This window comes from Pseudopodoces humilis, chromosome 3 (genome assembly GCF_049639895.1).
Source record: "Pseudopodoces humilis isolate 2021_Gansu_Grassland_sample_001 chromosome 3, ASM4963989v1, whole genome shotgun sequence".
In the NCBI taxonomy this organism is placed as follows: Eukaryota; Metazoa; Chordata; class Aves; order Passeriformes; family Paridae; genus Pseudopodoces; species Pseudopodoces humilis.
In genome coordinates, this window is record NC_142202.1 from 22,141,144 (window position 1) to 22,163,969 (window position 22,826).

Below are 22,826 nucleotides of genomic sequence, written 5' to 3' on the forward strand. Positions count from 1 at the left end.
GGTGTGTCAAAGAAACAGAAACAAAAACACAGAAAATGACCTCTCAGCCAGGCAATTGATTTGTTTGTGATTCATTCCAATACAAATGAGTCAGAAAAGGAAGACTTAGCAAGAAAAGCCACTCTATTACTATGTTTTCTATGTTAATGTGTAAGTATGAGAGTGGGATTATGTAGAAGGGAAGTTTGGCTGGTGGGAAGCTGCCTGGATGAGACACAATTCTGTTTTTGGTAGTTTGCTGTTCTTCCACTGACATTGCTGTTACTGCGTAGGATGAAGTGCTGACGTACACTCAGCACTTTGAGGAAGACTGAGACAAATCACACAGTCCTTGCCCTGAAGAGAACTGAGCGAAGCACAGGTCATGCAGGACTTCCATTAAGAGAATGTTTTCAACTTGGCTTTGCTTTTAACGTTTCTAAGCCCTCCCACTTGGCCTGATGCTGCTATATCCACCTGAGACTCACAGTATCTCTTTGAACTCTTACTTAAAGGCTTAGCCATTTATCCCAGTGTGGTTAGAAAAAATGTGAGGGCTTGTTTCCTCTGTTAAAAACAATCAAATGTTTATGTGCACTTCGTTTGGCAGCTCTAGTTTTCTCTGTTTTGGAGCAGCTCTTTCAGGCTGAGAGACTGACCATCTGAAAACCTGACTTTACTGGAGGTCTTTGAAAAGTTAAAACCTGCTCGTGCTCCGGAGATTGGCTACATTTTAATTTATCTAATAACTTTTTTAAAATACTCCTCCTGAATTAACTGTCTTCCGGGCACAGACTGCAAGGTCTGACTGTAGCTTTCTTTGGAATATGCAGGGGAAAAAGGCACTTCACTGCCCTCCAGCCGTTTAGTCTGAACCTTTTAAATCTCCCCTCACCATTGCTTGAAGAAATGCTAATTTCTGTGCTATGTCTCCAATTGTTTGTGTGATTTGATAATTTAATGAAAATTACAGAAAATAATGTCACAGCAGCAAAAATAAGTTTTTGTAGGTATTTTCTGGAAATGCATGGAAGGGCTAGTTAGGAGACCTTGTTAGTACCCAAGTTGGTTCAAAGTCTTTCTGCCTGAAATTGGGGTAATTTTTGACATTTATGAAAACATTCCAGTGAAAAACTAGAGAGAGGAAGGAGAAGACCCTTGAAAACTAGAGTGACAAACTTTTTTTTTTCCTAGAATTCAGAGGGGAAGCAGTGTCTTGTAATTTAATTTTCAGACTGCTGCAAAATTTGTCAGTTAATGGCTCCTAGAGGGCCAGACTAAGCAGCAGATCTTTACCTTTATGAGATGTTCAAAGTTGCAGAAATGGTCTTGATACTTCCTGCAAGGGGGCCATATGTGTGTGTGTGTAAGGTAAGATGGGAGGTTAGTTTTGTGGACTTGATTAGAGACATGGAGCTTTAAGCTTTTATTTAACAACTGAAAACCAAAGCCCTGGAAAAAAAAAAAAGCCCTGGTCTTCAGAACTGAGCACTGGATGAGAAAAATAGCATTAACCAGAAGATTTAGTTACAAAGAAAAAACCAACACCCTCCTACCAAACAGTTTATCCCAAGTTTTACATTCTGCATTTATGTTCTTGCTATCTTTATTTGAGCTAAAAAATTTCAGAAGAACTTTTTCTTGACTGTTGGTTTAGCATCACAGAATATCCTGAGTTGGAAGGGACCTGTGAGAATTGTTAAGTCCAACTCCTGACTCCACAAAGGGCAGGTAAAGTGAATGAGACAGGAAGGGAAGTCAAGGCAGGAATTTATTGTGGGTAAGGAATACAGTTGCTCTCCAACAGGTCAGTTTGTTGTTGCTATTCCTTTTGGGGCTATCAAAGCTGAAAGACAATAAGAGAATGGAGATACCATGTAGGTATGCAAGTGTACAGTAACACAATGTCAAGAACAGGATTTTTTGGGAGAGGGGCTGGGAGTGTGCAAAGGATGCACATAGACTTGCATTAAAGATCACATGGGAGCTGAGGAAGTGAAATTTGCATGACCCTGAAATACAGATTTTTTTTATAGTTATTTACAAAGCTACAAAGTTGGCAAGATTGGAGACTGTGGTTTTAGCATGATGTTGTAGGGGACCTTGGTGTGCCATGTTTTGTTTCAGCAGGATATTAAATGCTCCATTTGCTTTGTGTGGAGAAATTCCTGCTGATTTAATTTGATCTAATTGCAGTCTTAAAGAAATGTTATAAGAATAATTGTTTGTTTTCTTTACAATGGCTTTAGCTTACTCATTTAGCCCTAAGCAATTCATCCAGATGTAGACACCAGAGGATTGATTCAGATTTTGGTGGGACAGATTTACATCCAGATAGGACAGTTCCAACTGCAAGGGCAACTGTGCCACAGGGAGGGTCTATTTTAGAGGAGGGACAATAGCAGTGCAGAAATACTGCCTGTGTTAGACCCTCTCCATGGAAAACGTTACAACTTCCACACAGGCACGTGAAAACTACTTCTCAGCAGACTTGAAGATGGCAGATAGGTTAATTGAGTCCAGGCTGCTATCCTTAGACTGTCCCTAGTACCTGAACTAACTTAGATTTCCCTGAGCAAACTGCTCTGTGTACCACCCCATTTTCAAAAATTAGTGCTGTTATTTTAGAGCCTTATTTCTTTTATTTCATTCCAAACCTTTGAAGAAGTCCCTTTCTTCACTGCTTCATTTTTCACCTGAATTTTAAATTTAGGTGCACCTTTCTGTGTTAAAAATGCCAAGCTCCTGAGCTCTCAGGCCTAAGAAATGGTTGCAGGATTATGGATGACATTAAGAGTTTCCTGACAGTATCTAACATCACAGCATTGTTTGTGCTATTGAATAAGACTGAAACATGACCAGTGGTGCTTTGACAAAGGAATGATTGAAATCCTCAATTGTTCCTCAATTGTTCCATTGTGCTTTTTCTATTTATAGTTAAAAGGGGGGAGTTGTTTAGATTGATTTATATAGGCAGGTTGGACAAGTTGCATATTTCTGTGAAGCGATTCAATAAACATCAACTGAAGGAACAATTTTCAGTCTGATTTGCTCAATAAGTGTCCAGGCACACTTAGCAAAAGCATTACAGATGCAAATCCAGCTAAACTTTTTTAAAGGCCACGGCATAAAGAGGTCTACATTAATATAAGATTTTAATTTCATGGTGGATGCATGAACAGCACTAAAACTCTTACTGAGAAGTATGGATTTATCCCACGTGGTGGTTTCAGACAGAGAGTATTCCTTATTCCTGTCCTCCAGACATCGGGGGTGGGTTGATATCAGGATGTGCCATTTTTGAGACTTTTTGTTTGTTCTGTGTCTAATTTCTGACAGACATTAAAAACATGAATTGCCAAAGCTCCTGTCCACTGATGTTTGTAGGTGGTTTAAGACTTCGCAGGGTATTGGAAAAACAGATTTTTAACACATTTGATGACTTGCTGGAGTAACTGAGGAGGAGGAGTATTCCCTGAGAACAGAGGCCTCAGTAGGGAACTTTTGGGTACATTTCATGTTTTACTGCTGTGAATTTATACACCTTTGCATAATGTGCTCTTAAATAGTCCAACAGCATTGCATGTGGAAGAAGTCCCCCTTGGAAGTTGGCAGTGTGTGGCAGGACCCTGGCAGCTGAAAATGAGATCTGGTGGGGGCATGAGGCGCTCTGTTCCAGCATGTCCCTTGATATCCCAGGATATCTGTGTTGGGAAGGCTTGCACATCGTATTTGTGTGCATACTGCAACAAGAGGTGTGAAGAGGTAGAAATTATAACTTAGCAAAGGAAGTCAGCTTTCTATAAAGACCCTGATTTCTGGCAGATGAACCACTGAACTAATTTTCTTATATTATTTTTTTGTGCACGGGTTTTTTTCTGTTTCAGAATTTTGGAGGAGGAAGAATAATTATTTTTTCACTGAAGAAACAGGTTGAAAAATAATTAAAAAACTTTTCATGAAACACTAGTCTTTCTTTGTTTTCTCCAAATTTCAAATTAATACTTTTTTTCAGGAATCTTTCTGTAACATGGTTAAATTCATACTGAAGGAGTTACTAGAAATACTGACTTCAATGAAATACAATATAGATGCAAATTTTGTGAGGTTTTCAAAATATTTACTTTCTGTGTTTCAGAACACAAAACTTAGTGTTTAAACTCTTGTGAATCCTTTCTGTCTGAAATAAAATAATAACATTTTGGAGCTTTAATGTATGTTTCAAGCAATATTTAGAATATGAAGCCTGTCCCTAAGCAATCAGGAAAGTAACTCGGAGGATAATGCAATTTGAGCCTCTTATATAGGTTTTTTTTGTATTTTTATCAGAGAGCTAGCACTGCCCATGCAATGAAAACACAGATTGAGCTTTGTTTTTCCTGTTACTTAACCAGTGCAAATACATTCAAATATATTCATTACTCCAGTTACCTAAGCTACTCCATATCCTCTGAGTTTGTACAAACTGGCCACATATTTATAACATTTTTATTGTAACCATTAAAATGCAAATAAAGATAAATGATGCAGATTCTGTAAAGCCTCCTGGCTTTTTTTGTGAATAAACCTGGTAGAGCCCAGCTGATGTTTAAAACTCTTCATCACAGTACGTCAACTCGTGAAATATAATCCATGCTGTATTCTGAGAGACAAATAAACACCTTAATTATAGCAACAATAATAGAAAATTTAGCTGTAACTAAATCATGTTGTTGCTACTCATCTCTAAAACAAATGTTTTTATTTTGTCTGTACAGTAATGTGTTTCAACAGAGAAAATTGATGCAGTTGTGTAGTAAACTGTCTGCAAAACGTTGCCAGGCTGTGGTTTACAACATGAACAGGTACACTGCGTTTCTATTTGTGCACCAGGCAAATCACTGAAAGAGCAACTTCAGTTTGTTATCTCTTTAACACTTACTTTCTGTGGCAAAGATACTCAGGCTTTGTGGAGGTCTAATTAGAGGAAAAAAGTAGTTAAAGCCTCTGGTTAACGAAAAATAGTGTATTCCCTGCAGTGCAGTTGGTCGTTCACTTTTCATTATGTGTCTGTTTGCACTTGAGAAATTTTGAGAAAATCCAAAGCAGCAAACCACTTCCATGCATCATCTCCTTCCAGCTGTACTGTGTTGGAGAACCAAATTAAGGCTATTCAATGGCTGTCAAGTTGTGCAGTTTATCTGTAGGACAGATACTGAATACTCCACCTCAGTGCCAAATGGTAGCTCTGTTTTTTTCTGGCTGACAGTTGTTGTTGCATTAATGCACCAAGAGGAAAAAATATTTTTTTTCTAGTGTCTTAACTTTCCTTGCATCTTTCTCCTCTCTGTAAAGTGGGAAAGTTTAAATTTCATGCCTTACTTAGATTTGGAGGAAATGAGGGAAGAGAGGAGAAGGGAAACATTTTCAGTTGAAGCCAAATAATCATTTGATTACAGAGGGAGTTTAACCCTGGGAAATCTGTGTGTTTGCTTTTATAGCAGTTGGTGTCTCCCACTGCTTGGAGGTAGAGAGCCGATCCTGAGGGTGCAGGCCAATGTGGGGGCTCCAGGGAGCTGTGCTGGGAAAGTCCGTGTGGCAGCCACTGTGGATCAGCACCACAGATAACTGTATTTACTAAACTCCTGATTGCCAAGATATGCTTAGTGCTGCATTTCCACTGAGGTGAGCAATGTTTGGTCATTCAGTGCTCAAATATGAGCAATGTTTGGTCATTCTGTCTGATCTTTGGATCTGCTGACACTGTGTTCAGTGTTCAGACATGTAGATGAAGGCAAATTGGGAGGGGACGTAACCTAGATTCTGCTATTGGCTGCTGTAACAACCATTACTATTGCTTTGAGAATGATTCAAACGTGAATATTTTGTCTGATATACTTGAGAATCCATGGATTCATGTGAATGCCTTCAAAATCCATACTGATTTTGAAGACCTGCAACACAGGAATCTATAGCATCTTCTCCCCCAGCTATTACACCAAAACTGCACCAGGACTTCCAGACACCCAGAACCCAACAGTGGATGAGTAGGTTATCAGCCAAACACATATTCCACATGAGTCATATTCTTTTGGAGTAGAGTGGAATATCTTCTGTCTGAGAGAAGAACTCTTCGATCTTTCCTCTTGTAAGAGTGAAAAGGCCAAGGGTTGTTGTGGTATCAAGGCAGTCACTTGTAATGTGAGAGTGTGGTTCTTTCCCCAGAATCAGCAGAACACCTGACTAAGCTGCAATAATCAAATCTTCATCACTGGTGTGGCTTTAGGGAGACAGAGTGGATGAGGCTTGACCTTATGCCTGACTCAGGCTGAATTGGCAATGGTAACAGAGAAATCATCTTTTCACTTATAAGATGAACAGCAAATTTGATGTGGAGATGAAATTGGGAAAGAAATACAGAAACAGACGGTTTTATAAAATATTACTTCACAGTTAAAATATATCAGGGTTTGGGGACTTGTTATTATAATTAAAACAAATAAGGAAATATAAAAGGCAGGAAACTCTTTGGCTTTCCTATGCATGCTGAGCTGATGGTGGAAAAGGTCTTCGGCCCACAAATCCAGCAGGGAATATAAATGATTGATGGTAAAAGCTTAGATCATCCACTTTAAGTGTGATTGACAGATAATGTTCCTGGCAAACATCTGGAATTCAGCAAGCTGGGAATGAGAAATGCAAAGTACTGACAAACAAACGGGCCATCTGCATTTCTCTAGCTTTTTAATCTTTCTTCAGAGGTAAGGTGAAATAGATAAAGCCTGGAGTTATAATAAGAAAGAGGCTTTTGGCTTAAGTTCCCTAATGCAGCCCTTGGACTTTGCCAACCACCTTCTAACTCAGAAGTATCACCATACCCTTCTTGCTTTCCAACTACAGATGGTTTTGATAAAACACCCACTTAGTCTTCTTCCCACCCCCCCCCCTTTTTTTTTTTGTTCCTTTTTCCACAGTGATTGATCTTACTTTGTGGAGAACATATAGACAAAGGGAGATGGTATGCAATTCCTTATTGTGCATAAGAGGCCAATTGTTCTAATGCAATGCAGTTAATCCTGGGTGGAATTTTAATTCCTTCTTGCTATATAGATTTCTACTGCTCCTTCCCCTCCCCCCCATTTTCCTATAAATATCAAACATGGGTTTGTTTTTTTTTAGAATCTGACAATCAAATTTAATACTTTTGGTACCCATCATGTTGAAAATGGACTTGACAGAAATACAGCAACGAGGCTCTTGTGTGTGCCTTGCTTTGGAGACTGAAATACAGTGTAGGATTACTTTGCAGCTAGATCACCGGCTGTTAACTTCAGGGAAGTTTTTTAATGGAAGAAAAGAGTACAAGTTCTTTGGGTTTTTTTAGTTGGCTTCTTAAAAACAGAGACTTCTGTGATCTGACTCAATTTGTTGCTCATGTGTTGCTTTTCTCTAGTTTGGCTCAGCGGGCCCCCAGCAGACCCAGCTCCTTCCTGTGCTGTTCTTGCCACTAATGGGAGGTGGAAGGACACTGCAGCAGGGAAGAGTTACAGATAGTGAAGGGTAAACTGTGGTTGCTGCCACAAGTGAAGGACAAAGCTATGTCTTTCTGTTTTGGGAAAAGCAGAATTGAATTTCAAAAAGAGTAAGAGATAAGTAACTTCTGTTGTACCTCACTTCTGAGGCAGGCACAGCAGCACCGTGCTGCTTGTGCTTGGATTGTACTGATTATTCATCACGTTACTGTGGGGCAGTAACAGAATGGTTGTCATTTTTAGATAGGGAAACTTGTTCAGAGATGTTAAGCAATACACTTAGAAATGAGTTAGAATTCCTCTCCCTTGTGCTTGGACTACCAGCTCTAACTGTTGCTCATCAGTGATGGCACAATTCAATGCTTGATAGATTCCAGAGCGTTAATTAAAACAGTTGTTTAGCTAATTGCCTGGAAGATTGTGAATAAAAGCATATTTATTCCAAAGGCAAACAATCCATTTTTACCCAGTGAAGCATATCAGTTTTTATGGTGCATAAAAATTGTTTCATTTCAATTTTGAATATATGGTGTATTTGTCTAAAAGCCTTGTAGATTATCTGTTTCAAGTCCGTGGAAGCTTTTTTTCTTTAGCCATTTCTAAAGTATCTGGTAACAAAAACCATACAGACAATTGAAAATGTGAACAGTCATTGCTATTAAAAAGAAAAGTTGTTTATCATACTGGGCTGCAGGGCTACCTCCATGCTTGGTGATATGAAGCTTTTGTACTATTTCCAGATGTTGGCATTGTCCTATGCAAGAGACTAGAGGTGGAAGAAAGATTATCTTTATGGTGTCTTTGCCTAATTTTGTGAAAAATGTGGTAACAGAGCAGGTGGTTTCAGAGTCTTTACAAATTTAAAATTAAAATGAAATCTAAAGTGGTCAGGATCTAAAGTGATCCATGTGAGGTTGATGGTGTAGGTCTTCCGTGGAAGGCTGGCAACACATTAGAGTTAATGACAACTTATTGCAATTCAGGGTAGTTTACTATCAACCTGATAGCTTTTTTCAAAGAGAAAATGCTTATCATCTAATGGAAGAGATTGGGTAAGGGTGGAAGTACAGCTGAAGGGCTGAGATGGGAAATCTGAGTTTGATTTAGACATTTTCTTGAGCTCTTTACTCATGATGGTCCTCTTGACTCCATATAGGCTTTCAAAAGTGACAATTTATTTAGGGAAGGAAATCTAAAAGAATTGAATTTACTGACTTCTGGGTGAAGTCAGTAAACTAATATATGTATTGATGCTTTGGATTTAAGAATTGCTATAGGCAAGGTATTACTTATAAGACAAGGGACCATTCCCACCACAACTTGATAGATATGAATGTATCTCCATGTCATTGGTCTAAAGAGAGATGGGCAGTGATGATATAGCACAGCAGAAGTTTGGGAGGAAAGCACATTTCAGAACAAGAGCAGTATAGCTTTACATTATCAAGGTAATAAGTGAAGTTTCCTTGCTTGTTAGCGTTATATATTGGAAAACGAGGGAAAAAAGACCATTTACATTACTCTTGTAAATGAACTTGTAACTTTCTCCTTTTTGTGCCCAGCCTGAGCTGGGGTGTAACCAGTGAAATCCTGACTGGGAGCTGCACCTCAGCTAGATTTTGGTGTACATGCCCTACATTGTAGTGCCCAGACTGGTGGAAATGCCATCCTTGCAATATTCCACAGCAGGGAATTTCACTGGCTGCCCTGAGCTCATAGAGACATGCACATGGGAAGGGTGTGAAGAAATGTCTGTTTTCTTCCTTCCAGTGTGAAACAGCTAAACTTTCATGCTTTGTCATTGTTATGTTTGGATAACTAATTGTACTCTTCTTGGTTTGGACTCTGTTTAGCTGCAGCCTGTAACTGCACTGATGTGTGATACAGGATGATTTTATTGACACAATACTGGGTAAATATTAGCCAGATTAAGAAAAATCAACAACACAGATGTAAGATCCTTTGTGTGACAGTTAAAAGGAGGAAGGGAAAAAGCATTTCCTCTTAATTAATTTCTTTGAAAGGGATTAGAAGAGAACAATAACCAAGAATAAACCACTTTTCTTGAGTTTTAAGGAAAAACCTTTATTGATATTTAAAGGACACTTGTCATGTAGAACAGTTTTTATGTTTGATTTATTCTTATGAAGTTTTGCTAAGCTGTTGTAATTAAGAAAAAGATAATGGAAAAAAAATATCAATCAAGTATTTCAAAGTTGGGTTTTTTTCCCAGACAGTTTTTTTTTTTTTTTCTGAGTGCAAAAATAGAAGAAACTTGACTGCATGAATGAGATGTCTGTTCTTTTATATTTTTGATGGAAAGAGTGCTGTTATTGAAAGAAATGCTGTTGATTTTCTGTAGGCAAAGGAGACGTTTTTGGTGATGTGTTCTGGAAGGAGTCAACTCTCGCCCAGTCCTGTGCTAATGTAAGGGCTTTGACTTACTGTGATCTTCATGTGATTAAAAGGGATGCCTTGCAGAAAGTGCTGGAGTTCTACACAGCTTTTTCACACTCTTTCTCCAGAAATCTCATTTTGACCTACAACTTGAGAAAAAGGGTAAGTAGCTGTGATTCTAACATACATCATGTACATTATCTCACTTTTCAGGACTGTCTGCATGAAAAAAAAGGAATGGCTTGAATTCTGGAATTTTTTGTGAACCCCTTTTAGAAGACAACTTCTCAGAGATTGCCTAAGAGACTCTGCTAGCCTGTAGAGTCAAAGGCTATGAGTATTTATTCCAGTGCTAGCTTCAGAGGGAGCTAGACTGTGTGCATGTGAAAGTATTATAAGTTTCCAGGAAGTAGACAGGTTCCAGCATATATGAAAACTGTCATTCACTTGTGATAAACAATATTCACTACTTGATGCAACTTCACAGTTTGCGAAGCAGCTAAAAATATTTTAGGGGTTTTGCCTGAAATCACAAGGAAAATGACAGGGAAGATATAAAATCTAATATATGGAACAAAAGTCAAGTACAGTAAACACAATGGAAAAGTAATATGAACATGACATTCTATCAAGAGTTGTTTCTTTTATTATAAATCACATTTTGGAATTACTTTGCTTATGTATAATATTTCCATTTTTTTATCCTTGATTTTTTGGCTCTTTTCATTCCTTGCTATGTGCCATTTCAAGGTATTTTGTCAAATGCAAATAATCATAATCTAATAGCCCAATTTAAATCCTCTGTGTAATCTTCAGTGAACAACCTCTGCAGAAATTCATTAAAACTGTAGTAGGTATAATTCAGATGATATGATTTCATGATGCAAGGTAGAAGACAATAATATTACATTGAAAAGAAATACATTAGAGAACCTGTACTTGCTTTATAAGGGTATTTGAGATCAGCTAAAGAAATATGTTTGATAGGACACTTCTTTGTTCCTAAAAATGATTCTCCATAGTAATTTCCAGGTGCCAAGTGCGTCCTAGATAATTAGACATGAAAAAAAGAAATATTTTAATCTTTTAAATCTACTTTGTAAAATTAAACTTTACAACTAGACATTTTGAAGATATTTTTAGACATTTTCAATATATAGAATAGGCATACTAAAAGTAAAGTAGTGTGATGATATTTTTTATCTGCATATATTACCAGTGTAAAATAATTCAGCTTTGTAGTGTTGGATGAAAGAAGAATGTGTGATCCACACTTTGGTGAAATAAATCAGAACTCTGGTAGAAAATTGATGTGATTAAAAACTAAGAAGCAAATTTATACTTGGGGATTTCCTCCTAAGACATTTTTTTCAGATGAAGGTACACAGCTGCAAGGATATTATGAGAGATGCCCTGTTAATAAGTAGCTCCTTACTTGGTCTTGGTTAATGTAAGAAATAAAATAAATGAAAAAATTTGACATTGCTATCACCTCAATAATCAGTATCACTGACTGACATATATTATAATTAACTCCATGGGTAATGTGCTAAGATGCTCCCAGAATATATAACTACCTTTTTTTTTTTTATTAACCTCTGTAGAAATAGCAAAATTTGAAGGACCAACTTTTTCAAAACTCATAGTAATGCTAGCAGAATTCACATCATTTTGGACCTGTTCTGAGCCAAAAGGCCCAACTTTAGAATCAAATACCTACTCCAGAAGTGACAGTGACACAGTCCCTCCATATTTATGTGCATTGCTTTTCCCAAACCTGGTTACAAAACATTTTTTAACTGTACTGTCTCATCTCCTGTGCTGTCAATTTCCTACACAAAATGTTCCTAATAAAAATGTACATCTCATGATAGCAATTTCCATCCAGTTATTCAAATAATTGGATTTTAATTGAGTTGCAGTCAGCAGAAAAGTGGCATTGATTGATAATGGAAGTGAGAGTTTGATGGTTCTAGGTTAACAGAGTGTAACACTATTTCTTTTATTAAAAGAAGGCTGATTGCAATCAGAATGCAAATGTTAAATAATATGAATCATATATGCTCTTGGAAATGTGTGGAAAGTACAATACTTCAGAGATTTGAGGAGATGCACGTTGAAAGGCAACGTTTTAGACTTTATTCTGGTTTAAATATCTATTAATTTTTATTTAATAGATAAAGCTCCCTAGCCTGTTGCTTCTAACACTTCTCAGGTCTATTTCTGCAAATGAAATTTTGTAGAATTAAGATGAACTGGTACCTTCTGTTAGTGACATTTGTGATGTATTGCATATCCTGTGGAGTATAAATACCAGAATTACACTTTTCATTTCAAGAAACAGTTCCATCTCTGTCTCCACAAATGTTCAACTAGTTTAAATGTAGACACTGTATATCTTCATACAGATATATATATATATCTGTAGATATAGATATATATATATATATTCAAGTATATGTCTATCTGTATGAGATATATTCATACAGATTCCAAATACATGAAAAAACAGTTTTGGAGATCTTTTTTCAGAAGGATCTCATTTTTTAGAGTTGTTTATTCCTCTGAGGTGTCCTCATCTTCAGGGTACATATGCCTTTAGTTGGCTGTGGTACTGAGTCCCACTGTGCAGTGCTAGGTGCTTTGTAGCCAAGTTTCACTCAAGTGAGCTCAAGCATCGGTCCATTTTTTTACCTTTTTCACATTATTCCTTGGATGCTGGGTCTCCTCTAGTGCTCCCTGATGGAGCTGGGGCTCTCTGTCCCAGGTCCTTAGGTGCCAGTGAAGAGATGTTCTCCCAGTGCTGGGTCTGGATCCATGTGCTGGTGACTGTGACAGAAATAAGCAGACATGCAGGTACATTGGAAGGTACCCAAACTGGTCAATTGGTCTTGACCTTAGCTAAACCTGGAGCTGGACTTAGGCAAAGTAAAAGGAAACATTCCTTGTGCTGTTCTTCCTACTTGTCTTGAATGTGGTTTGAACTGAGCTGGGAGGGCAGGACGTTCTGGTCCCCGTATCCCCTTCGTGGCTTCTGTAGAACAGGCCTGCAGGTATAAAATGTTACTGCCTGTGATACTTGAAGACTTTGTGGCCAAGGGAAAAGCTTCCAGTGCTCTGTGCCTGCCGTGTCATTGTGGTCCCTGTCTGTGCTGTCTGTGAAAGCAGTTTCCTTTCACTCACTTTCTCTCAAAAAATGCCAGTGAAATATCCTCTTTTCTAAAAGTGTCAGCTTGCTGTCAGGTGACTCCCTGAGCAGTTTCCTCAAGTGACTAAAATCCCTCCTGAAGTTATTAGCTGTCTAGTTACCTCAGAGTGGAGCTCAGATGTAGAAAACTTTTTATTTTTCCTAAAGGAAAAGAGAAAGCAGACCTTTAATTAACTCCTTCTCCTTCCAGTCACTGAAATTTTTATCTAAGTGGGAACAGGGGGATAATCATCTGCTGCATCTCTCTTTCCACCATCCTAAGAAACTGAAACTGCAATCTGTGCCTGCAGGTGCTATTTGTTGGACTTGAAGACTTTGCAGCTGAAAGGAAGCTGAGCGATGTTTTACAGAGCAATACTTGCTGTAACAATGTTCTGAAATTAAAGCAGGTTAACTTGATGTTTCTCTCAATTTTTGGAATCTTTGAGGGGAACCAGAGTGTAGACACTGGGGATAGTGTGGGGTAGCCAAGTGACAAACTCACCCTCATGAAGGGTGTGCTGGACAAAAGAAATAATCCAGGCTGGGAGGGCAGCAGGATTCACAGGCTGGATGGAGGAGGTCGGGTTTTTCCCACCAAATATTTAAACACTTCTGGGTTTCCAAATTTGATGTCATAGCTCCAGGTTGGTAGAAGCATAAGAAGAGAAAAGCTTGCCTCATAGCTATCTGTCATTGTCTTTGGCTTGCGATGGGGTGCAAGTTTGCTGTCTTTAAGAATGGGGAAGGCCTTTGGCAAATGTTCTGGCTTTGTCAGTTGCTTCTTTCCTTGTGTATGAGCTTTGTGACCAATATTAACTTCCACTGGGTTGTACCACCCTGTATTTGCTCATTTCATTCTGCTGCAGCCATAAATGATGTTATAGCTCAAATGCCTGCTCACAGTACATAAAAGGGAGAATTCTTATACATAATTTATTAAGCTGAGATTTCTCTAGTAAGCCATTTTAGTCTGGATAGAGATTAAATGACTAATTCTGAATACTTTGGAGTGTCATGATAAAAAGCACAAGTGGCTTTCCCAGAAGCTGAAATTTGTATCCTGATATAAGAGAAGGAAGGCAGTAGGATCTAGGTATGTTACTGGGATTTTGTTGGAGTGAAAGAAGTGGCAAATAATGTTCTGCATTTTTACAAATCAAACATGATTTAGTGAGTTAGAGACAAAGTTCCTAGTCAGACCATACTTGAGGGAGCAGTGATTGTGACAGAATAGACTCTCTCCTTGGCAGTGTAAGATGATTTGCTTTTGCACATGTAGTGGTGTGTTTATTCTATGGTATTCCAGCAGTGCTAGTGGACAGGACTCTCAGCATCTCTTTCAAAATGCAAATTTAAAATGTAACTGTGCTTTCCTCTTCAACATTAGCTCAGTCTTTCTTCTTTTGGTAGTGTAAATTCTAACTAGAGAGAGAACCTCTCTCAAATCATACATTTCAGCTAGGAGTGCCTCAAGCCCTGATTTTAAATCTCAGGGGGCATTGGCAGCAGTTTGTTTTCAGAGGGGGCAGTCCATGGCCTTATATTCTGCCTTTCCACATGACAAGTTTTAAAATTCTTTTTCATGATAGAGATTCAAAATGGTATCCCAGAATTCTTTCTGGTACACAGAATTGCTGGAAGGTTTCAACGAAGCTTTCTTACCCTGAAAAGAGAAAGGTTTTAATTTTAGAATATTATCCCATTTGGTGATATATTTCATAATGGTCAAGCTGACAGCCTGCTTCTTTCTCCTGTGTTTGTGCTCACCAAAACAATCCTAGTTGTCCTGTGGGAAGAGGATTTTGATGTTTGACTGGCATGCATCTTACAGCCGTGAAAACCGAGGACATTGGACATGACTGACATGTCTGGAAGGGCCTGTGGCTTGGGAATTGTGCCAAATTCCCAAGGAGGCAAAGTTGTCAATTTCCAAAAAAAACTGTCCAGATGTAAATAAACAGCTAAGCATTATGTTCTTTCCCATGTTGCAGTTTTAAAAGCTGTTCAGGGAGTTGAATGCTCTTATATTCATGTTTTCTCTTTGTCAATCTAAACAAAACATACTTTATTCTGTTTCATCATTGGTAGATTCCATATTGCATTTTTGCATCTTTTCTCTGGCCGTGGACATCTTAACTTCTCCCTGTCACTAACAGAGAACTGTTTAGCTAGCCCACAGATTTTTGGTCAAATAGACTTTACACTCTGTACTGAAAGTGCTCTGAGGCAGTGTGTGTCATAAATTCGCACATCTTTTGTGGATGATTTTAGTGCTATGTCTGTCAGTGAGTTGAAGCCTCATGCTCTTGGGAGAAAGCGTCCTTGGATTTCTTCCTTCTCCTCCTCTGTGGTTTGTTGGACTCCTCCAGGTAAAGCACTATCACCCACCCTTAGAGAAGATTTGAGGAACTGCAAGCCTTTAACATTCATACACCTACGGTGATTGTTGACGTATGTGATTATGCTCAAGCCAAAGGAACTCCATTATCTATTTTCCAAAAGTTCCAAATTCTAAACTTATTTCTGGTCTTTTTAATGCTTATGGCCTGGAGCCTTAGGCTCCTGGGCTTGTAGAGAGGAAGATCTGGCTACAGATGAATAGTTTACATAGTGGGGATGTGTGTGTACAATAGAAAACATAATTAACTAGGAAGTTCTAAAACACTCTGGTGAGTTGACCTTGGCTGGTTACCTGCTGCCACCAAGCCTCTCTATCACTTCTTGACAGGATAGGGGGAGAAAAATAAGATGAAAACCTTGTGAACTGAGATAAGGACAAGGAGATCACTTACCAGTTGCCATCATGGGCAAAACAAACTTGATTGAAGGAAATTAATTTAATTTATTACCAATTAATCAGACTGGGATAATAACAGATAAGGAAAAAATCTAAAAAACACTTTCTTCCCATTTCTTCCTTTCTTCTCAGGCACAAAGTCACTCCTAAGTCTTCTATCTCCTTCCCCTGAGCAGTACAGGAAGGTGTGGAATGGGGATTGTGGTCAGTGCATAAGACTTGTTCTCTGCCATTCCTTTCTCTTCACACTTTTCCTGTGCTCCAGCATAAGGTCCCTTTCATGGGAGACAGTCCCTGACAAGCTTGTCCAATGTGTGTCCTTCCCACAGGCAGCAGTTCTTCGGGAACTGCCCCAGTGCAGGTCCCTTCCACGGGGGGCAGTCCTTCCGGAACAGACTGCTCCAGCATGCATCCCTTGGGGAGCCACAGATCCTGGCCAGAAGACCTGCTCCTTCCTAGGTCTCCTCAGTGGTCTGCAGGTGCATATCTGCTCCACCACGGGCTTCCATGAGCCAGAGGGGGACAACCTGCAGCTCCAGTCTCCAGCATGGTCATCACCATGGTTTCCATGAAAAAAGGAAAATCTCTGCTCCAGCCCCTGGAGTACCTCCTCCCCCTCCTTCTTCTCTGAACTTGGTGTCTGTAGAGATGTTTCTTTCACATATTGTCAATTCTCTCAGCTGCTGTAGTGCAGTGTTTTTTACTCTTTCCTAGATGTTACTGCAGAGGTGCTACTGACATTGCTGATGGGCTCAGCTCTCGCCTGTGCTGGGTCCACCTTGGAGCAAACCACAGCTTGCTCTGTCTTACACGGGAACAGGTTTTGGTGCCTTCTCACAGAAGCCACCTCTGCAGCCCATCTGCTGTCAAATCCTTGCCACATAAACCCAAAAAAGACAACAAAACTGTTCTGTTGCTTTTACTCACTGCATGGTGTGTTGTCATGTAAATTTTAGCTGTGACTTAGATAAAGCTCTGTGGGTAAGAAGCAAAATGCTTCTTTAGAATGCTCTTAAATGACTAATCCCTTCTAAACTGATTTAATGAATTCATCACATGTTTGAGATGCCTTCTGCTACTATGAATAATGAGTAATTTTCATACATTTAGGTGCTGTAGTAGAATGTCTGTTATTAGTTATTATAAAGAAGTAACTTAGTACGCCATACAAAGCAAGCTATTTTTTTAATAGAAATACTGTTTAAATTCTGATAGGCCATTCACTAGCAAATCCCATTAAAAGTAACACAGTCATCAATAGGTATTAATGATCATCAATAAAATTGATGGAAGAGCTGGTATGGGTGAAATTCAAATTCCAATTCACCTTAAAATGGAAGAATATGATTCTTTTATGAAGCTAATGCTAAAACCGTAACTGTCTTGAAGTATCTTCAGTAAAGAGAATATTTCCCATTCTGTGCTGTTGTAGATCTATAGGTATTCCCATGCTGGTTGCTAAATTCTTAATTATCATTTGCATTCTGATCACTGAATTAGGAATTAAATTTGTGCAAACTAAATTTGTAAACCCAGAATTCTGACTATTTCACAGTGTTTTCTGAGTATGGAAAACTGTGTTAATGTTATGTCAATAAAGACATTCCAATTCTATGTCAGTATTTGGAAGAAAAAATACAGCAAACAGAACAAGTTCTGGTCAACCAGAAATTGGGGTTAAGCACTTAATTCATCAGTCTAGAAACTGAATTGATGCTTTGTTTGTTTTTATCACATTTTTAGGAGACCTGCTTGAACAGTTTTTGAATTTTTTTTTTCCTCAGTGACCCATAAAATACTCAGCCTTAAATATAAAAGAAAAAATTCTGACTTTTTTGAAATCTGTAGAGTGTTCATAAAGTCGTTCCATATATGGGAAAGCTGTTTCGAGTAGATGAAAAATGTGCTTAATAAGGTTGATGGTGAATTAAAATAAAATTTGTTTTCATACTCTTTTAATCCTTAAAAAAAGACACATTTGGCTTTTGGGAAGCTATTTTCAGATGAGTATTAGAAAACTGACATTAAAAGAAGGTTTTGTCTCATTTTAACAGAGACACACACCCACACCAACTTGTTTATCCCAACAGAAGAAAATGCATTGCTTTGATTTTTACCCTCCTCCACCCACGTAGACTAAAGCATAGAAATAATTTTAATACAGAGAAAGGTTATTCAGAGTGTGAATGAGGATTCCCTAGAATAGCTCCCCCAAGCCTTTTTAAAATAGAAAATGCATTTCCTAGGAACTGAGGAATTTCTAAATGTTTGCCCACCACCAGAAGACAATAATCCAAAAGACAGTGTAGCTGTTCTTACACAGTTTGGGAATCTAGTCTTCCTTGTGAAAAAAGTGAAATTCTTGCTGGTATTTTTACAGTAGGAAGGATTAATTAAAAATTTAAACTCATGCTTATTCTTACTAATGTGTTTATTTAGAGAAATTGAAATAGAAGTGTAATATGTGGAGTCTGTCTGCATGGTGTGTTCATTGTGTTTGTGGTACTCCACCACTTAGTCTAATCCTCCACCAAGCTTGCAAAGGGGACATTCCAGGGGAATTCAAAGAATTCCTACCCTTTCTCCAAAGCAGTCTTCTGTTTACCATGACTGAGTGACCAGAATTTGAAAGTTTTTCTGTATTTATGATTAAAAAAATAAGGTGCAGGATTTATTTGATGCCTGCCATCTCTGTCCATGTATATATGTGTGTGTGTATATATATATAGTGTGTGTGTGTGTATATACATACATATATGTACAGTGGTTGACTTACTGCTGAAGCTCCCAAGTAATTCCAATGTCACACACTCTTTCTAATATATTCATGCTGCTACCCAGGCTTCTTTGCATGTGTGCACCACATTCTATCATGTATTATAATTAAACTAATTATGTCAATGCCATTGTAACCTCTGTAGCCTGGTGGTTTTATATTTTGGTATAGCTTGATGCTTCATGTGAAGCACTACTGACCAAGAAAAGACACAACAGTGACTTGATACCCTCCTGTATTATTTTTTTTTTCCTAAAAATTATCTTTCTGGTCTGGGAAGCAGCTGGGTCCAGGACAAACTTATTAAAAGGAAATGATTTCCTGGCATAATAGCTTTGACCTTCTGGTCTCCTCCAGGGTCACTAAGGGCTGAACTCATATGACTGCAGATCGAAACACAACCTGTTCAAGGTACTTCATGAAGGAGAGAAAACTGCAATGTGAAAGCTGAGTTATATTGGCCAACCTGTATCCTTGAGCAATAAAACTTTATAATCTAAGTGATCCAATTGATCCTTTTTTTGGCACTGCAATGAAAGCTGAAATAACTCCCCCATATAAGAAAACAAACAATACAAAGAAAGTAGAAGAAACTAAGTTCTGGAGGTTGCAGCCTAGTGTTGTGTAGAGACTTTATGATCCTGGCTCTACACCAAACCCTTCCTCCAGGTCCTCTGTTTTCTTGCTGAAATGTTGAGGTTTTTATCATGACTATGAGCTCTTGGACAACGAGACAAAGGAGGTCCTTTCCCTCTCCGTGTGCCTCAGCCAGGTCTCCATAGTTCCTCTGAGGGCTCTATTTGCTATGCCACATGATGGGAATAAAAGGAGTTCACCTTAAATGCAACAAATGCTGTTAAGATTTTGTGTGAACCAAAGCAGTTTCCCAGCTTGATGTGGGAAAACATAAACCACAGACACTGAGAGGTCAAACTAACCTATGTGTGTAGACAGCTGATGTTTTTCCTGTATCCATCCTTGAGAATCAGCCTCTTAGTTGTCCCTGAAGGAGCATCTTGCTGGGGAAGAATAGCCAGGAGCATGCCACATTCCTTAGTCTCAGGCCTGCTGTGAAGTCGGGAAGGTGACTTGGTGTCTGATGTCAACCAGCTCTGCAGGCTGCTGCCCATTCCAGCGTGACATTGGAGTGTTTGATTGCTGGACCTGAAGTGGAGTAATGATGAGGTGTGGCCTTGTGAGAGTATCTGAATTTGAAATCCAGTATGCTTTGCCATCATGGGAATGAACCAATTGCAAACAAAACTTGATAGGGCACCTTGCCAGTCATCTGCTATAACTGTAGCTATCAACTATTCCTTCAGCTAAAGTCAAGAGATAAGGACTGTGTTGGGCTCAGAATAAAAACTTACTTTGAGAAATACACTGAGAGTAGGATCACAAATCATCCCCTCTTATTTGGTATTAATTTTTCAGCCAGCAACTGGGGTTTTTTTCAAACTGTGTATGATTCCTTCCTCAAAAGGAAGTGCACTTCATTATGTGCTCTGCCAAACACCTGTTTGAATTCAGATTTTCAAACAGAAATGTGATACCTAACACTGATGTAGAATGTAAAATCCCTATACAAGTGAATGTACTAAGTGGGTTTTTTGAGTATTTTTTCCTAAATTAGCAGCCTGCAGAAGGATCTTAGCTCTGCTTGAAAATAATAATATTCTCCCTCTTATAATGGCTTTTTTTTTGTTCCCATTAATTTTCTATTTTGCTTTTTACATTACAAAACAGGGTGTGAACTTCAGAATCTTGTGTGTTTATATATATGTATACATAAAAATGTAAACATACACACATATATATATACACAGTGTGTTCAGAAATCCCTCCCTCAGCTGAAGCAGGAGCATACAGTGGTAGGCTACTCTGAGTATACTCAGTGTCCCAAAATGCTCTCCTTATGGGACTTGGAATTTCCCTCTCCACAAACAGCCATGCAGGTGGACATGAAGGGATCATAATTAACCACAGGTCCAAGCCCATTGTCTCTCTGTCCAGCTGTGAGACTGCATAATGTTTTCACCAGATTTTTATCAGGAGCTAAGTCTGCTAAATCCATTTTTAATTAGTATAGCATTATGAATGTGAAAACCCAATACCCGATTAAAGAAGTGTTTGGTCTTTAATACTTTGTGCTTTTACAACCATTTACCTTTGTAGTTCTTATTTTTGTCGCCATCTCCTGGGGTTTTTGCCAAATGCAGAAAGCAAACACTCCACTCGTGCACTGTTCCAAGTCTTTGTGACTTGGCAAACCACATCTACAACATCTCCCCAGCATTCCCCAACCTGGCTTTGCCTTGCAGTTAATCTAAACATATTGTTCCTCCATCTTAAAATTTCAGAGGATGTGCTTCCACCATTCTGACATACTTCATGATTGGTCATTTCTCCCATATGCTCTTTACTAAATATACTACACAACAAAATTTTTTCATTATTCATTTACACAGCTGACATCAGAGAATCCAAGAAAATTTCTGCCACAATAATTTTGTAATACATTAGATGATTTACTTTTGTAAACATTGTCTATGTGTGAAAATACAGAATTATGTTTCCCTTTTGGAACCTTTTTTTTTTTTTTTTCACTTTGGTTCTTAAAAAAAAGCAACACCAAAAACCAAACCCAAACAAAATACTTAAAAGGAGCTAACGTTGTACCCAGGTTGACTGGAATAGATACATCTGTGTCTCCCATCTTCAAGGTTGATGCCTGGATTTAGTATAAAATTTAAGTGTCATGTAAATGTCAGCATTCTTTGTAGACCTGCAGAAGGGAGGCACGTTGCAGTCTTCCTCTAAGCAGGGGGATGTGCAATTCGTTGTTTTTCAAGGTTTCGCTCTAACTTCACAGTAACTGCAAAGATGTTATTTATGGCCAGTTATTATCTTGATTAATGAAAACAAAATTGCTGTTGATTTCCATCACATACTTGATTGGCTAGAGTGGAAATATGAGGATGCTGTAGCCTTTGGTCATGCTAAGATGCAAAGCAATAACAGAGGAAGAAGATAATGTTAGCTCTGACAAATGGATATTGGCTTTGCCATTAGAAATTTGGTGTACTCTAGAAATATTAACCTCTGGTTTTCCTTGCCTGCATTTTTCAAATTGCTCAAGCAGCAAGCCTTGTAGGAGTAAAAGTTTTAGTAGCTTACATATTCTTGGTAATTATCCTGTACCCTTTCTGAAAGAGGAGATTCACATTTAGTCCAATGACAAAGTCATGGGAGTGAATGGAAGAAGAAGCAATGAAAATCTTTTATTTGGAATGTCATTTGGGATCAGTTATATCCTGTAACATAAAAGCCTTACAGTGGTCTTTTTCAGCAACCTTGAAAGTGATTGTTTGTGTTTGACAATTGAAATAGTTCATAAATTACCTTCAGCATTTATACACAAGCCATTCTGTAACACAGATGCAGCCATGAAGGGAGTCTGGAAAACTTGCGGCTTCTGGTTTGTAATATATTTCCAAAATTTATAAAAGTTTGTCTAAATTTGTAATTGCTCTGTTATTTTTATATGTAGCATATTTATTAGTGACGTGAAGGCATAACTACAAAAATCCTGAGGGGGTGTTTCTTGGTATGCTCTCTGAGAACCTCTCATTAAATATTGCATATTGCTTGTTTTGCCACATTTTCCAATCAGGAGGATTTTCTAAACCCTATCATGCTCTTCAGAGAGCTGTTCAGAAAAGCATGCTTTATAGAATTTTAAGGCCCCTACCAAATTAGCTTTAAGAATATTCTCATTTTATTACATGTTGGAATTCCTTTACTGGACGTTTTAAGGTATACAGATGGAGTACTTAATCCAAATGGCTCATATGGGGCTATATTTCTTTATTTCTAAGATATTGAATGATTTATTGTCCTTATGTGAAGGGAAACTGAAATGTGGAGGATTAAGTGACTTGCTGTCTTGTACAGTGATCCTCAGTGACAATGAGGAATGGAACCAGGATTTTCTAGTCATATGTTCTACTCTGTGTAGAAGACCTTTAAAGGTCTGCAGCATTGGGCATAGGATGTTGAATTCTGCTTTGTGTACTGGAAGAGCAGACTCTAGTTTTGAGCTGCAGTCTTGCAAAGGGCCCTGTATCTACTTTGAAACAAAACCCAGCCTGTAAGTATTTAATAGTGCACACAAGT

At 38.3% G+C, this 22,826-nt stretch overlaps 1 protein-coding gene across 3 annotated transcripts in view; it reads left to right on the top strand.

The window, feature by feature from the left end:
• The window catches only part of KCNH1 (potassium voltage-gated channel subfamily H member 1), a 173,886-nt gene that overhangs the window by 91,190 nt on the left and 59,870 nt on the right, over positions 1-22,826 (top strand). For all 3 annotated transcript variants that reach the window (XM_005523359.2, XM_088052716.1, XM_088052715.1), the window contains one exon: positions 9,853-10,049. In XM_005523359.2, the coding sequence (XP_005523416.1) occupies positions 9,853-10,049 (197 nt within the window). The remainder of the gene's footprint in view (positions 1-9,852; positions 10,050-22,826) is intronic.